Source organism: Pristis pectinata, chromosome 3 (genome assembly GCF_009764475.1).
Source record: "Pristis pectinata isolate sPriPec2 chromosome 3, sPriPec2.1.pri, whole genome shotgun sequence".
Taxonomy (NCBI): Eukaryota; Metazoa; Chordata; class Chondrichthyes; order Rhinopristiformes; family Pristidae; genus Pristis; species Pristis pectinata.
In genome coordinates this window covers 3,094,354-3,110,848 of record NC_067407.1, presented here as the reverse complement: position 1 = coordinate 3,110,848, position 16,495 = coordinate 3,094,354, and the positions used below count along the sequence as shown (strand labels likewise).

At 49.1% G+C, this 16,495-nt stretch overlaps 1 protein-coding gene across 1 annotated transcript in view; it reads left to right on the top strand.

The window, feature by feature from the left end:
* Positions 1-16,495, top strand: part of dnai3 (dynein axonemal intermediate chain 3) — an 85,493-nt gene that overhangs the window by 16,974 nt on the left and 52,024 nt on the right. Inside the window, exons 5-10 of the mRNA XM_052013159.1 lie at positions 511-710; positions 2,067-2,183; positions 6,829-7,019; positions 7,972-8,096; positions 10,894-10,983; positions 13,656-13,745. Coding sequence (XP_051869119.1) covers positions 511-710; positions 2,067-2,183; positions 6,829-7,019; positions 7,972-8,096; positions 10,894-10,983; positions 13,656-13,745 — 813 coding nt within the window. The remainder of the gene's footprint in view (positions 1-510; positions 711-2,066; positions 2,184-6,828; positions 7,020-7,971; positions 8,097-10,893; positions 10,984-13,655; positions 13,746-16,495) is intronic.

The window sequence follows — 16,495 nt, the reverse complement described above, 5'->3', positions numbered from 1 at the left end:
GCCTTGCACCTTATTGTCTGCCTGCACTGCACTTTCTCTGTAACTGTAACACTTTATTCTACATTCTGTTATTGTTTTACCGTGTACTACCTCAATGCACTGTGTAACGAATTGATCTGTATGAACGGTGTACAAGACAAGTTTTTCACTGTGCCTCATGACATGTGACAATAATAAATCAATTCCAATTCCAAGTTACTATAAATTACAAAAATAAATAGTGCAAAAAAGAATAACGAGGTAGTGTTCATGGGTTCATGGACCGTTCAGAAATCTGATGGCGGAGGGGAAGAAGCTGTTCCTGAATCATTGAGTGTGGGTCTTCAGGCTCCTGTACCTCCTCCCTGATAGTAGTAACGAGAAGAGGGCATGTCCTGGGTGGTGAGGGTCCTTAGTGATGGATGCCACCTTCTTGAGACACCGCCTCCCCACCATTGAGGACATCTTTAAGAGGGTTGTGCCCGTGATGGATATTTGTGCAGCCTACAACATCCTTTCATGTTGTTACAGATGAAATTCATGATATCCTGTGTCCGAAGGCAGTTTGGGGCGCCGCTGACTCTGTCCGATCGCAACGATGCTGAAACCAAGGACAGCTACGTGGAGTGTGCGTCCTATCAGGATAAGAGTTTCAGCATCAAGAAGCTGGAGAGGGATATTGGTATACAGGCCGTGTCAACGTCACAGGAAGGCAGCACGCAGACAAAATGGTGAGCTGTCACATGATGTTAACTAGTGCGTGGCGAGCCATAAATCGCACACTGTGGAATGCAGACCGAACCGCAGTGGGGATGTGCATTCTACTGATTGGAGAGTCAGTAACCAAGATAACCTGGGGCAGGTACAGGGTAACTCGTACAGTAACCAAGGTAACATGAAGCAGGTGCAGGGTAACTGACACAGTAACCAAAGTAACCTGGGGCAGGTACAGAGTAACTGATACAGGAAACAGAGGGTTGGGGAGTTTGGTGGAAGGTTTAATCCAGTGAGCTATTGCAGTCTCAACTGAACTGGCTACAAAACTAAGGAAAACACATCTGATGCTGCGGGGAGAATACGGAGGAGATGTATGGGAGTTGTACCAAGGGTGAGGGTTTTCGGTTATGTGGAGAGACTGGACACGTTGGTGTTCTTGGAGTGATGTAATAGCGGCTTTTGAAATCACATGAGTTTTCGAAGGAGTAAATCTGAGTGAGTTTCCAAGATCAGGGGAGCAGAGGACGCGGAGTGTAGGGGGTGGTCAGAAGAACCTGGGGGAGAGGAGGAGAACGTTCCCGCACTGAGTTGCCGGGATCTGGGACCCGCTGACTGAAAGGGTGGTGGGAGCGGATTCAACAGAAACTTGCAAAATAGGTTTTTATTGGGCTGTCGGGAGTATCTACAGGAGGTGCTGCCTCAAGAAGGCAACATCCATCATCAAAGATCCCCACCATCTGGGCCGTGCCATCTTCTCACAGCTCCCATCAGGCAGGAGGTACAGAAGCCTGAAGTCCCAATCCACCAGGTTCAGGAACAGCTACTTCCCTTCAACCATTCGGTTCTTGAAACAACTGGCACAACCCTAATCACTGGAGTTTAGCAACACTGTGACCACTCTGATCACTTTGCACCAAAATTCACCTTGTTTTGGTTTTGACTTTATTTTTTTGGTTCTAATTGTATTCTTTCTTGTGCAATTCTTGTATAATTTATGTTTAACTTATGTTTATCTTGTGAATGTTGTGCCTCTATGTGCCTGTGATGCTGCTGCAAGTAAGTTTTTCATTGCACCTGTGCACACATGGACTTGTGCAGATGACAATAAACTTGGCGAATGTATTAATTCAGAGGATGTCACCAGCAAGGTCTACGTTTATCTCCCATCACTCCTTCTCCCTGAACTGAGTGGCTCCCTGGGCCATTTCAGAAGGTGACCAATTGTTGACACTTTGACAGAGGTGGAACGGGCACAATGGACCGAATGGCCTCCTCCTGTTCAATAGTTTCACAAGATAGAGTGGTGAATGCTGCTAGGAGTTCGGTTTGAGCTTTCTCGTTGTTAAAGCTGTTATCCATCGCTTTCCCAGGACCTACCCAAGGAATGCATGCACCCAGTACACCCCCAGAGAGTTCACCACGGAGGAGAAGGAGCGGCTCATGGAATCTGAAGTCCTCGCCAACTTCATCAACTCAGTGGCCTCAAGGTTCCTCTCTTTCTTCTTTGTTCATAGGCAGTGGAAATCATCAGTATTCATTGCCATCCCTAACTGCCCCCAACCTGACTTGCTGGGGCATTTCAGAGGGCAGCTAAGTGTTAACCAGATAGAGTTTGGAGTCACATATAAAATTGGTAAATAAGTTTATTATGGTCACATGTACTGGGGCACAGTGGAAAAATTTTGTTTTGCATGCCGTCCGTACAGATCATTTCATCACATCAGTGCATTGAGGTCGTACAAGGGAAAACAGTAACAGAATGCAGAATAAAGTGTTACAGTCACAGAGAAAGCGCAGTGCAGGCAGACAATAAGGTGCAAAGGCCATGATGAGGTAGATTGGGAGATCAAGAGTCCATCTTATCGTACTAGAGGACCGTTCAATAGTCTTATAACAGCAGGATAGAAGCTGTCCTTGAGCCTGGTGGTACGTGCTTTCAGGCTTTTGTATCTTCTGCCCGATGGGAGGGGGGAGAAGAGAGAATGTCCGGGGTGGGTGGGGCCTTTGATTATATTGGCTGCTTTACCAAGGCAGTGAGAAGTGTAGACAGACTATAAAGCAGATAAACCATATATACCAGACCGAGTAATGACATTGGTGAACCAGATGGGTTTTTAATGACAATCCTGGTTAACATTAAAAGCTTTAATTTTAATTACTGCTGTATTTAATTTAATAATTTTAAATTCCCCAGCTGCTATGCTAGGGTTGGAAATTACATGATCTTACTTCAAGATACTAGTCCAGTAACTTGACTACTGTATTGCTATTGCCTGAAGATACAGGTTATGCATTGGTTGACCATTGGGTCAGGGTGTATTGTCAGAGATTTCATCTCCAGGCCTTGTTAACAACTACCCCTCTTGCTTCTCTCTGTCTCCCACACTATCTGTAGTACAGGAATGAGCAAATACAATTTCCCAGTGGTTTATCTCCCAAGTTTTTACTTGCAGCTGTTCCCAGGGGAATAACATTTTATTCCTGGGGAATCACTGGACATCTGACAGCCCCATTGGCATAATGTAGAGGATATATTGGTCTTGAGAGGAAGGCAGCAAAGACCCCCAGAGTTTTCCCAAGGTTCCAAGGGTTCGGCTCTGAAGCCAGGCTTGAGTTCCTCAACACTGGAGAACACAACAGGAAAGTTTGACTCAGATGTTGAGAATTTTGAGAAGAATTCTTCGGGTAAATGGGGAGGTGATTTTCCCCACTGGAGGGGGAGTCCAGGGCAATTGTGTGCAGTTGTGGTTCCAGGCTGTAGGAAGGGTGTGATCAAGTTACAGAGGGTGCAGATATTCACAGGGACGTTTCCTGGACTGGAGGGCTTGAGTTATAAGGAGAGACTGGATAGACTGGGACTGTTTTCCCTGGAGTGAAGGAGGCTAGGGGTTTATAAAATCATGAGGGGCATCGATACAGTGGATGGTTACAGTCTTTCTCCCAGAGTAGAGGAGTCTAAAGCTGGAGGACGTAGGTTTAAGATGAGAGGGGGAAGATTTAAAGGGAACCTGAGGGGGAAGTTTTTCACCCAGAGTGTGGTGGGTGTATGAAACGAGCTGCCAGAGGAAGTGGCAGAGGTGGGTACAATTACATTTAAAAGACACTCGGACAGGTTCATGGATAGGGAAGGTTTCGAGGGATCTGAGCCAAACACAGGCAAATTGGTTTACCATAGATAGGCATCTTGGTCAGCATGGACGGGTTGGGCCAATGAGCCTGTTTCTGTGCTGTATGTTCTATGAATCTATGACAAAGTGATGTAACAAAACCAGAATTAAGCTGTTTCTGAGGAAATACTTCCTCACTTAAACCATTAGTACTGAGGGAGTGTCATACTGTGAGAGGGGCAGCAGAACATAGAACATTACAGCATAGTACAGGCCCTTTGGTCCACGATGTTGTGCCGACGTTTTATCCTGCTCTAAGATCCATCTAACCCTTCCCTCCCACATAGCCCTCCATTTCTCTATCATTCATGTGCCTATCTCTTCAATGTCCCTAATGTATCTACCCCCACCACCTCTGCTGGCAGTACCACCCACCACTCTCTGTGTAAAAACCTTACCTCTGACATCCCCCCATATCCTCCTCCAATCACCTTAGAATTATGTCCCCTCGTGTTAGCCTTTGTTGTCCTGGGATAAAGTCTCTGACTGTCCACTCGATCTATGCCTCTTATCATCTTGTACATCTCTATCAAGTCATCTCTCATCCTCCTCTCCAAAGAGAAAAGCCCAAGCTCACTCAACCTTTCCTCATAAGACATGCTCTCCAATCCAGGCAACATCCTGGTAAATCTCCTCTGCACCTTCTCTAAAGCTTCCACATCCTTCCTGTAATGAGATGACCAGAACTGAACACAATACTTCAAGTGTGGTCTAGCCAGAGTTCCATAGAGCTGCAACATTACCTCACGGGTACTGAGGGAGGGTCACACTGTGGGAGGGGCGGTATTGACGGCCACCTGTCACTTCTGTGGCCAGGAGGAGACGGTGTACCACGTGTATGCGGAGTGCGAGTTCCCTCTTTGAGTATCTGCAGGGGCTGCTGCTTAAGTTCTGGTTACACTTCAGCCCGGCGCTGATGGTTTATGGGCACCTGGTGCGGCGCGGGGAGGGGCGCGCGGCGTATCTCCTGGTGGGTCTCCTGCTGGGCCTGGCCAAGCTGGCCATCCACGGGATGCAGCGGCGGGCAACCGAGGGTTCCGGCAGGTCGGCCTGCCTGCCCGTCTTCCGCGCTTACGTGCACGCACGGGTGTCATTGGAAAGGGAGCACGCGGTCTCCTCAGGCGCCCTGGCCGAGTTCCGCGCTCAGTGGGCCCCTCAGGGGATCGCGTGTGTGGTGGACGTGACGGATGCGATTCTGGTGTGAAGTGTCGTGCGTTTTGCGGTTGCGGGCGTAGTGTTGCGCGGGTATTGGTTTTGGCCGGGTTGTGTCTTCTGTACTCGATGTAGCATCTTTGCTGTTGGTTGTTTTTGTAGTGTTTTTTAACAAATAAACATTTTGTAAAAAAAAAGGGGCGGTATTGACGGCCACCTGTCACTTCTGTGGCCAGGAGGAGACGGTGTACCATGCGTACGCGGAGTGCGAGAGGTTGCAGCCCCTCTTCGAGTACCTGCGGGGGCTGCTGCTTAAGTTCTGGTTGCACTTCAGCCCGGCGCTGGTGGTTTACGGGTACCCGGTGCGGCGCGGGGAGGGGCGCGCGTCGGATCTCCTAGTGGGTCTCCTGCTGGGCCTGGCCAAGCTGGCCATCCACGGGATGCGGCGGTGGGCGGCTGAGGGTACTGGCCGGTCGGCCTGCCTGCCCATCTTCCACGCTTACGTGCGTGCGCAGGTGTCTTTGGAACGGGAGCACGTGGTCTCCTCGGGCGCCCTGGCTGAGTTCCGCACTCAGTGGGCTCCTCAAGAGATCGTGTGCGTCATGGACGATACCAATACGATTTTGATATGAAATATTGAGTGTTGCAGTACCAGGCATAGTGACGTGTGTGTGCTTTCACGGGTGTTAGTTTACAATAATCTCTGAAGTTATGTAGTTGATTAGATGATCCTTTCTGTATTAGATGTATACATTTGTTATTTGTAGTCTTTTGTAGTGCTTTTAACTAATAAATGTTTTATATAAAAAAAAGGGGCGGTATTGAGGGTGGGTCACTGTGGGAGGGCGGTACTGAGGGAGCATCACACTGTGGGAGGGCGGTACTGAGGGAGCATCACACTGTGGGAAGGCGGTACTGAGGGAGCATCACACTGTGGGAGGGCAGTACTGAGGGAGCATCACACTGTGGGAGGGCGGTACTGAGGGAGCATCACACTGTGGGAAGGCGGTACTGAGGGAGCATCACACTGTGGGAGGGCAGTACTGAGGGATCATCACACTGTGGGAGTGGCAGGACTGAGGGAACAGCACACTGTGGGAAGGGCGGTACTGACATTACTACCCTACGGAAAAGACCCTGACTGTCTACCCTACCTTTGCCTCTCATAAATTTATAAACCTCCATCAGGTCTCCCCTCAGCCTCCAATGCTCCAGAGAAGACAACCCAAGTGTGTCCAACCTCTCCCTATAGCGAATACTCTATAGTCCAGGCAGCATCCTGGTGAACCTCTTCTGCACCCTCTCCAAAGCCTCCATGTCCCTCCTGTAATGGGGTGACCAGAAATGCACACAATGCAGCATAACTAAAACTCTATACAACTTAGGGTGTTTATGGTGGTGGATAGGGTGCCAGTTAAACAGGTTATTTTCCCTGGATGGTGCTGAGCTTCTTCAGTGTCGAAACTGCACTCATCCAGGTAAGTTCCATCACAGGTCCTTGTGTCTTGTAGATGGTGGAGGTGTCAGTAGGTGAGTCACTCACCGCAGGGTCCCCAGCCTCTGACCCGCCTCTGCAGCCACTATATTTATGTGGCTGGTCCAGATTAGATCATAGCAAAATATCCCATCCTCAAGGAAATACACCCTCAGTCTGGGCAACCTGTCCACAGAATTTAACCCTTCAGAGATGCTGCTGAATCTGCACAGTTGCAGCTCCAGCATCCAGGCCAGGCATCCATCCTGGGTGTAGCGCAGGGAGCCTGAGGTCCCGCCGCAGACTGTTAATGCCAGGGGTGCTGTGTGTTGATGACAGGTTTGAGTCAGCTCTGCAGCAAAATGAGATCATGGATGTCTTTTACGACGACTGGAAGGAGCTCTCAGAGGAGGACAGCACCTTTGGGGGAAAAACGGACGGCCACTTGAAGGAGTACCAGTCATTCACCGACCTACAGAAGAGCCAGGGGAGGCGGATCAGCCACATCGAGTGGCACCCAGCAATCCTTGGTGAGGGCCATCCCACAGAAAGCACTGTACACATGGAGGTAGTCGCGGTACTGTAGGAGGGTCACACTGTGGGAGGGGCAGTACTGAGGGAGGGTCATGCTGTGGCAGGGGCGGTACCGAGGGAGGGTCACACTGTGGGGGTGGTGATACTGAGGGAGTGTCACGCTGTGGGAGGGGCAGTACTGATTGCAGCCCCCCTTTGCGTATCTGAAGGGGCTGCTGCTCAAGTTCTGGCTGCACTTCAGCCCAATGCTGTTGGTCTACGGTCACCCGGTGCGGCGCAGGGCTGGGCGCGCGGAGGATCTCCTGGTGGGTCTCCTGCTGGGCCTGGCCAAGCTGGCCATCCACGGGACGCAGCAGTGGGCGGCCGAGGGTACTGGCTGGTCTGCCTGCCTGCCCATCTTCTGCGCTTACGTGCGCGTGCGGGTGTGTTTAGAGAGGGAGCACGTGGTCTCCGCGGGCACCCTAGCTGAGTTCTGCGCTCGGTGGGCACCTCAGGGGATCGCGTGTGTCGTGGACGGTACAAACGCGATTCTTATTTGAAGTGTTACGTGTCGCATTAATGGGTGTAGCGTCGCGTGTGTGTTTTGTTAGTATTAGTTTGCATTGTCTACTGTAGTATGTCGTTGCTTAGTTTCTTTTCTGTATTAGATGTCGTGTATTGACACTGGTTGTCTTTTGTAGTGCTTTTAGCGAATAAATGTTTATATTTAAAAAAAGAAGGGGCGGTACTGAGGGAGGGGCACACTGTGGGAGGGGCAATAATCCATTGCATGGTGTATTGACCCCTCCCTGTGGCATTGCAATGAGCCAGGTCTGGGGGATAAATTGAAACAGATCCAAAGGTTGCTCCCATTTTGAAAGTGTCAAACCTTTGTTTTGGAGTTGTTCATAGCAGTTTTATCTGCAACTTTTCAGCTAAGCTCAGAAATCCCCCTCTTTTTTTCCCCAGGGCTGGTGGCTGTGTCCGTTGTGGATGTCATTACAATGGAGGACCGGATAAACTCAACCAACAGATCACTCCGCAGTCACTCCTACATCCTCTTCTGGAATTTCAGTGACCCAATCCACCCACAGGTACCTGAAGATCTTTAGAACAATACTCGTGAAGTACCTGTCCAAAGCCTGTGGCCAATGGCCTTTCATCAGATCTGAAGCATTAACCCCGCTTCTCTTTCCACAGAAGCCGCCTGACCTGCTGAGAGTTTCCAGGGTGGTTTGATTTCAATTCCAGCATTTGTGCTTATTTTGCTTTTCGACTAATAGAGTCACAGAGTTGTACAGGATAGATACAGGCCCTTCAGCCCAATGCATCTATACTGACCACCATGCCTATCTACATTAATCCCACTTGCCTGCATCAATTCCACCTCCCTCTGTGCCCTGCTCATTCAAGTACCTGTCCAGATAGCTCTTAAATGTTGTTTCTGTTCCTGCCTCCTCCACCTCCTCTGGCAGCTCGTTCCAGACACCAGCTACTCTGTGAAAAATCTACCCCTCAGATTCCTTTTAAACCTTCTCCCTCTCACCTTCAATTGATGTTCTCTAGTTTTAGACACCCCCCCCCCCCCCCCCCGTGGGAAACAGACTCTTGGCTATCGGTCTATGCCTCTTATAATGTTATAAACCTCTATCACGTCACCCCTCAGCCTCCTTCGCTCCAGGGTAAACAGTCCCAGCCTATCTAATCTCCCCTGATAACTCAAGCCTCCAATCCAGGTAACATCTTCGTAAATCTGCACCTTCTCCAGCTTAGTCACATCATTCACGTAATGTGGTGAGTAGAACTGCACACGTGCCCAACCAACACTGTAACATGACGTCCAAATTCTTTATACTCAATGTCTCAGCCGATGAAGGCAAGCATGCCATACACCTTCCTCACCACCCTGCCTACCTGTGTTGCCATTTTTGGGGAACTATGTACTTGTACCCTGAGGTCTTTCTGTTCTACAACACTCCTCAGGGCCCTGCAATTCACTGTGTATCTCCTGCCCTGGTTTAACTCCCCAAAATGAATCACTTCACACTTGCCTGCGTTAAGTTCCATCTGCCTCCCTTGCCTACTTACCCAGTTGGTCCAGATCTTGTTGTAACTTTGATTGCCAAATTGTTCCCAGTATTTAATTGTCAAGGGGACGTAACTCGAGCTGCAGGACACTGGAACTACAATCCTTCAGCTGTGCTCTTCAGATGGATGAGCTTTGCTGGGGTTATTCAGCAAGTCAGGCAACACTGCAGAGAGAGAAATAGTGTGAACGTTTCAGGGCAATGACTCATCAACTGGACCATGATGATAGGCTGTCAACCAGAAACGTTATCTCTGTTACCCTGCTTGACCTGCTGAATATTTCCAGTATTATGTGGTTTTGCTTCAGATTTTCATGAGTATTTTTTTCCCTTTTGTTGATCTTTTGCAATTGAACCACTAGATGGGGACACAGCTGCATCCTGATACTGTCTTGATGCAGGAATTCGACCTGACATGTTGACAATTCCTCCCCGCTCCCCCCCCCCCCCGCCCACAGATGCTGCTTGACCCACTGAGTTCCTCCAGCAGATTGTGTGTTGCAAACCCCGAAATGGGGTTCAGTGTATTTACACAGCAGAATACTTCCCGATGTTTACAGGGAAAGGCCAGGGACACAACCGGTGGCTCAGCTGGATGTGACAGTGATGGCTACGCATCTGGATGTCCCCCTTAGCCCTCATCAATTTTTACAGATGCACCACAGAAAGCATCCTATCTGGATGCATCACGGCTTGGTGTGGCAACTGCTCTGCCTGAGACTGCAAGAAACTGCAGAGAGTTGTGGATGCACCTCAGCACGGAAACCAGCCTCCCTTCCTTGGACTCTGTCTACACTTCTCACTGCCTCGGTAAAGCAGCCAACATAATCAAAGACCCCACCCACCCCAGACATTCTCTCTTCTCCCCCCTCCCATTGAGCAGAAGATACAAAAGCCTGAAAGCACGTACCACCAGGCTCAAGGACAGCTTCTATCCTGCTGTTATAAGACTACTGAATGGTCCCCTGGTACGATGATGGACTCTCGACCTCACAATCGACCTCGTTATGACCTTGCACCTTATTGTCTGCCTACACTGCAATTTCTCTGCAGCTGTAACACTTTATTCTGCATTCTGTTATTCCTTTTCCCTTGTACTACCTCAGTGCACTGATGTGGTGAAATGATCCATATGGATGGCATGGAAAACAAAGTTTTTCACTGGACCTTGGTACACGTGACAATAATAAACCAATTTCCCAATTTCACTCCATCACTGAAATTGGGTTTCATTGTCCCTCATTCTTCTCAATGCTGCTCCTCTCCACAACCCCTTGAGGGAGTGAGATCAGAACCTTGTGTGCTGTCTTTAGCTCAGCTCACTGGTTAGACTCAGTGTGGGCTTGTGCCTGAAAGATATTCAACTCTCTCAACCTTATACGTGTGGGCAGTTTGATCCCCCTAAAAGGGCAAGCCTCCCCCTGAAAGATCACTGCAAAGTAATAAACCCAAAGTGCAAGAGTGGCAATTTACCCACTGTCCTTACACAGGTATCTGAAGAATAGAACTGGTACACATCCCATTGTCAAATCCAGAGCATGCCCAGGATTACGAATGCACTGAATTAAAGCTGAGGTAAAGGGAAAGCAGGAGTCAAACTGAAGAGGACAATTGCCCCGATGTCTGAAAACAGGAACTTGATCCTGACCCCTATCCCCACCTCCAATCCCCAACCCCAAACAATATTCCTACCCCAACTCTAACCCAAACCCCAACCCTATTTGGAGTGCATGCAAATAGTACCAGCAGATGGACTTTGGACACCCACCCTCACACTAACCCTCACCTTCCCCGTGTTTTTCAGATAATGCTAGAAGCTCCAGATGACATCTACTGCTTTCAGTTTTGTCCCACAGACACCAACATCGTGGCGGGCAGCTGCATGAATGGCCAGGTACTGACAGACCTGTGAGTGAGTTACGAAGGCTCAGCCTTTCACCAGAACATAGTTATTTTTTTAAAAGTGGAATGTATCACTAAGGTGACTGGTGTTTAAGGACACAATTGGCTGTAAGAGACCTGGATTGGCTGTGGATCAATGTGTTCCACTATTGACTGCCAGGGTTCCAGCTCCCTTTACTGATGACACCTCGACTTTCAAGGTCTTATTGTTTTCTGCTCCCCTCTTGGCCTTGTCCTCCTCCCTGCAACCCTCTCTGCTCCCCCAGTTCTGGCCTCTTTACCATTCCCGATATTAACCTCTTCTCCACCGTCGGGGACTCCTCCGTAAACACAAAGTATAGAGGCAGAAGTGAGCCAATCGGCCCCTTGTGCCTGCTCCACAGTTCAACGCTTTAGTCCTGATGCCGGGTGTCGACCCAAGATGTCAACAGTTTCTTTCCCCCCACAGATGCTGCTCGACCCGGAGTTCCCCCAGCAGATTGTTTGGAGTTAATGAATGTCGTTTCCTCTATTAACCCCATAACACCACCTCAGACAATATCTTTTTCTCTCCCTCTCAACCTGCACTAATGTCGTTATGTTTATTTTGTTATGTAAGTTATCTATAACATCTTACGTAAGTTTATCTTATGTTTGTCATGTCTGTAATAAATCTTCATGGCATTCGTTCCCTGTGAGCATAAATCTGAACTTGATATCCCTGTATATTCAAACAGCTATCAATGTCTGTCTTCTTATACTTGCAACAACTACCAAGAAGGCCACTCGGTCCATCAGCTCCATGCCAGCTCCCAGGGTGACAACCTTATCCGTCCGATCCCACTCTGTTTATTTCTCTTTACCCCTTCAGCTTGTCCTCTCTCACACACACCTATCGACTTCCCTCTGGTTCTTTGTCCGGTAACCTTCACTGAGGGCTGATGTACAAACTTTGGGATGTGGGGGGAAACTGGGGCTGGGATTGAACCTGGGTCCCTGGAGCTGTGAAGCAGGAACACTAACCGCCACACCACTGTGCAACCAGGGCCTCTTGGACAAACAGCGCCAAAGATTCACCATCCTCTTTGGGAAGAAAAATGTCATCTCTAATAAAAACTGAAAATGCCAGAAACACCTATCAGGTCAAAGTCAAAGTCGAGTTCATTGTCATCTGCACAAGTCAATGTGTGCACAGGTGCAATGAAAAACTTACTTGCAGCAGCATCACAGGCACAGAGCATCAGATAGGCAGCATTCACAAGAAAAACATAAATAAATTAAATATAAATTATACACAATTTTTACTAGAAAGAACACAATTAGAACAAAAAAAAAGTCTATTTTATTACCAAGTGATCAAAGTGGTCACAGTGTTGTTAAACTGCAGTGATTAGAGTTTTGCCAGCTGGTTCAAGAATCGAATGGCTGAAGGGAAGTAGCTGTTCTTGAACCTCATGGTGTGGGACTTCAGGCTTCTGTACCTCCTGCCCGATGGGAGCTGCGAGAAGATGGCACGGCCCGGATGGTGGGGATCTTTGATGATGGATGTTGCCTTCTTGAGGCAGCGCCTCCTGTAGATACTCCCGATGGTGGGGAGGGATGTGCCCGTGATGTACTGGGCAGAGTGCACTACTCTCTGCAGCTTCTTGCATTCCTGCGCATTGGAATTACCGTCCCAGACCGTGATGCAACCTGTCAGGATACTTTCAACAGGCAGCATCTGAGGAGAGGGAAACAGGGTTAATCTTTCGGGTCTGAGATCCTTCGTCAGAACTCCCCCCCAGTTTTAACTGAAGGTCTTTGACCTGAAATATTAGTTGTTTCTCTCTCTACAGATGCTGCTCAACTGCCAAGTGTTTCCTGCATTTTCATTTTTTATTTCAGATTTCCAGTGTGTACGGTTTTTGTTAACTTCCCATTTCTGTCCTGATGGTTGACCCCTCATTTTGAGACAGTGATTCCTGCTTCTCAGCCAGAGGAAACTTGATCCCTGCATCTACCCCAGAAGGTCCATAGAAAAGTTCCACCTCCTTTAACATGTTCCTCCCTGACCTAGGGCAGAGGTTTAAAGTGAGAGGGGAAAAATTTAAAGGAAACCTGAGGGGCAAGTTTTTCACAAAAAGTGTGCTGGGTACATGGAACGAACTGCCAGAGGAAGTGGCAGAGGTGGCTATGATAAAAGTGGACTCTTGATCTCCCATTCTACCTCGTCATGGCCCTTGCACCTTATTGTCTGCCTGCACTGCACTTTCTCTGTAACTGCAACACTCTATTCTGCATTCTGTTTTCCTTTTGTACTACCTCGATGTACATGTGAATGGTGGAAATATCTGGATGGCATGCAGACAAAGCTTTTCACTGTTTCTTGGTACATGTGACAATAATAAACCAACTGCCAATTACAATTACAATGTGTGAAAGACATTTGGACAGGTACATGGAAAGGATATGGGCAAATGGGACTAGCTGAGATTGACATCTTGGTCAGCATGGACAAGTTGGGCCAAAGGGCCTCTTTCCACGGTGTATACCTACAACCAGGGTTTTTGGGCCACAGGACAACCAGCCTGATTATAATCACTTGGCAATGCTCCTGTGAATCCCCCGGGATGGTGTGTACCAGGTTGAGGGGGTTGCATGGCAGGTTCCCATGATTACTGATGTTTGCTCTCTATCACTGAGCAGGTGGTGCTGTGGGATATCAGCGAGTTCACGGAGAGACTGCAGGGCTACCTTCCAGCCGCAAAGCCAGAAACCCACACATCAAACCTCCTGGTGAGTAAAGGTGGAAGCCACAAAACAAAATAACCTGAGATCGAGAGAGGGAGGTTTGGAAGGTGAGAGAGAGGGGCCATGTTCCACCATGGGGAGCGAGGGACAACTGCCCACCACAGGGAGAGAGGGGGGCCACGTCCCACCACGGGGAGAGAGGGGGGGCCACGTCCCACCACGGGGAGAGAGGGGGGGCCACGTCCCACCACGGGGAGAGGGGGGGGCCACGTCCCACCACGGGGAGAGGGGGGGGCCACGTCCCACCACGGGGAGAGAGGGGGGGCCACGTCCCACCACGGGGAGAGAGGGGGAGCCACGTCCCACCACGGGGAGAAGGGGGGGCCACGTCCCGCCACAGGAAGAGGGGGGCCACGTCCCGCCACAGGAAGAGGGGGGCCACGTCCCACCACAGGAAGAGGGGGGCCACGTCCCACCACAGGGAGAGGGAGGCCACGTTCCACCACAGGGAGCGAGGGGCCGTGTCCCACCATGTCCCACCTGAAGAATAAAAACAAGGCACAAAAATCAAAACACTGCAGATGCTGGAAATCTGAAATAAAAAGAGGAAATGCTGGGAACGCTGAGCAGGTCAGGCAGTGTCTGTGGAGAGAGGAACAGTTAATGTTTTAGCTCCAGGACCCTTCATCAGAATCGATAAAGAGAGAAAACAAGTTAGTTTCAGTAGGAGAGAAGGTAGGGGAGGAATGGATAGAATAAAGAGATGTTGGGGGACAGGGAGAGTTTGTACAAGTCTTTCCATGAATATTGGGCAGTTGTGCTCAAGTGAGATTAGCTCGGCGGCACTGTCCGTTTAATGGATCAGCTGAGGGTGTTAACTTGGTGACAGACTTCTCCTAACGTCAGTTCAAAATGCTTCCAAATTGTTCCAGTTAAAATCTGTCACCGAGTCAATCAGTCATACAGCACAGGCCCTTCGGCCCACTGACATAGACTGACCATCGAACATCCATTTTCACCAGAACCTCAGAATCAGGTTTATTATCTCTGACTTATATGTCATGAAATTTGTTGTTTTGTAGCAGTAGGATAGTGCAAAGACATTAAATTACTATGTATTACCAAATAAGTAATGCAAAAGGAAAAGGAATAACAAGCTAATTCATGGGTTCATGGACTGTTCAGAAATCTGATGGAGGAGGGGAAGAAGCTGTTCCTGAATCGTTGAGCATGAGTCCTGTACCTCCTGATGGCAGTAACAAGAAGAGGGCATGTCCCGGGTGGTGAGGGTTCTCAGTGATGGATGCGGCCTTCTTGAGGCACCGCCTCTTGAAGGTGTCCTCGATGGTGGGGAGGGTTGTGCCCGTGATGGAGCTGGCTGAGTCTACAACCCTCTGTAGCCTCTTGTGATCCTGTGCATTAGAGCCTCCATACCAGGTGGTGATGCAACCAGTCAGAATGCTCTCCACTGTACATCTGTAGAAATTTGCAAGAGTCTTTGGTGACATACCAAACCTCCTCAAACTCCTAACAAAGTAGAGCCGCTGGCATGCCTTCTTCGTGATTGCATTGTGATTGTGACTGGAACAATTTGGAAATTTTCTGAACTAATGTTAGAGAAGTCTATCACCAAGTCAATGCCCTCAGCTGTTACCGTTAACCAGACGGTGCCCAGGGAGCTAACCTCACTCAAGCTCAGCTGCCCAATGTTTGTGGAAAGACTTGTACAGATCCTTAACATCTCTGCCGTGCCAGGTTGTCTTCCAGTGGTGAACCCACCTCTCCCCTAGTGTGTGGGCAAGGGGTAGAATCTGGGGGAAGTTGATGGGAATGTGGGGAGAATAAAATGGGATCTGTGTTAGTGTAAATGAGTGTTTGATGGTCGGCATGGACTGATGGGCCGAAGGGCCTGTTTTCATGGTGTGTGACTCTGTGACTCTCAGGTAGATTTAAGGGGAAGCTGGATAAGTGTACAGAGGGAGAAAAGAGAGAGGGATCAGGTGGTGTGGGGAGATGGAGGAAACACCAGCACAGTACAGATGGGCCAAATGGCCCATTTCTATACCGTACGTACCTGCCATTTCATGCCTAGCCTGAATTCGGAGGGACAGAAGTCTTTCCTTTCCTCAGGATGGGCTGGATTCAGCCTCAAATACTGGACCTGAAAGCACAAATAGATGCCCCATCGTTCGCCAAAGTTCAGCTGGATTGTACTTAAAAAGCTTTGCCCGGAGTGGATTTTTGAGTAATAAACTCCAATCTTCCCTGCACACAGCAAGACCAAATGATATATTGAACATCTATAAGATAAGATAAGACCTTTATTAGTCACATGTACAGGTACATCGAAACACACAATGAAATGCATCTTTGCGTAGAGTGTTCTGGGGGCAGCCCGCAAGTGTCGCCACGCTTCCGGTGCCAACATAGCACGCCCACAACTTCCTAACCCGTACGTCTTTGGAATGTGGGAGGAAACCGGAGCACCCGGAGGCACATGGGGAGAATGTACAAACTCCTGACAGCGGAGGGAATTGAACCCGGGTCGCTGGTGCTGTAATAGCGTTACACTAATCGCTACCATAGAACAATACAGCACAATACAGGCCCTTCGGCCCACCATGTTGTGCTGACCTTCAAACCACACCGAAGACGATCTAACCCCTTTCTCCCACATATCCCTCTATCTTAAATTCCTCCATATGCTTATCTAACAATCTCTTGAACTTGACCAATGTATCAGCCTCCACCACCACCCCAGGCAGCGCATTCCATGCACCCACCACTCTCCGGGT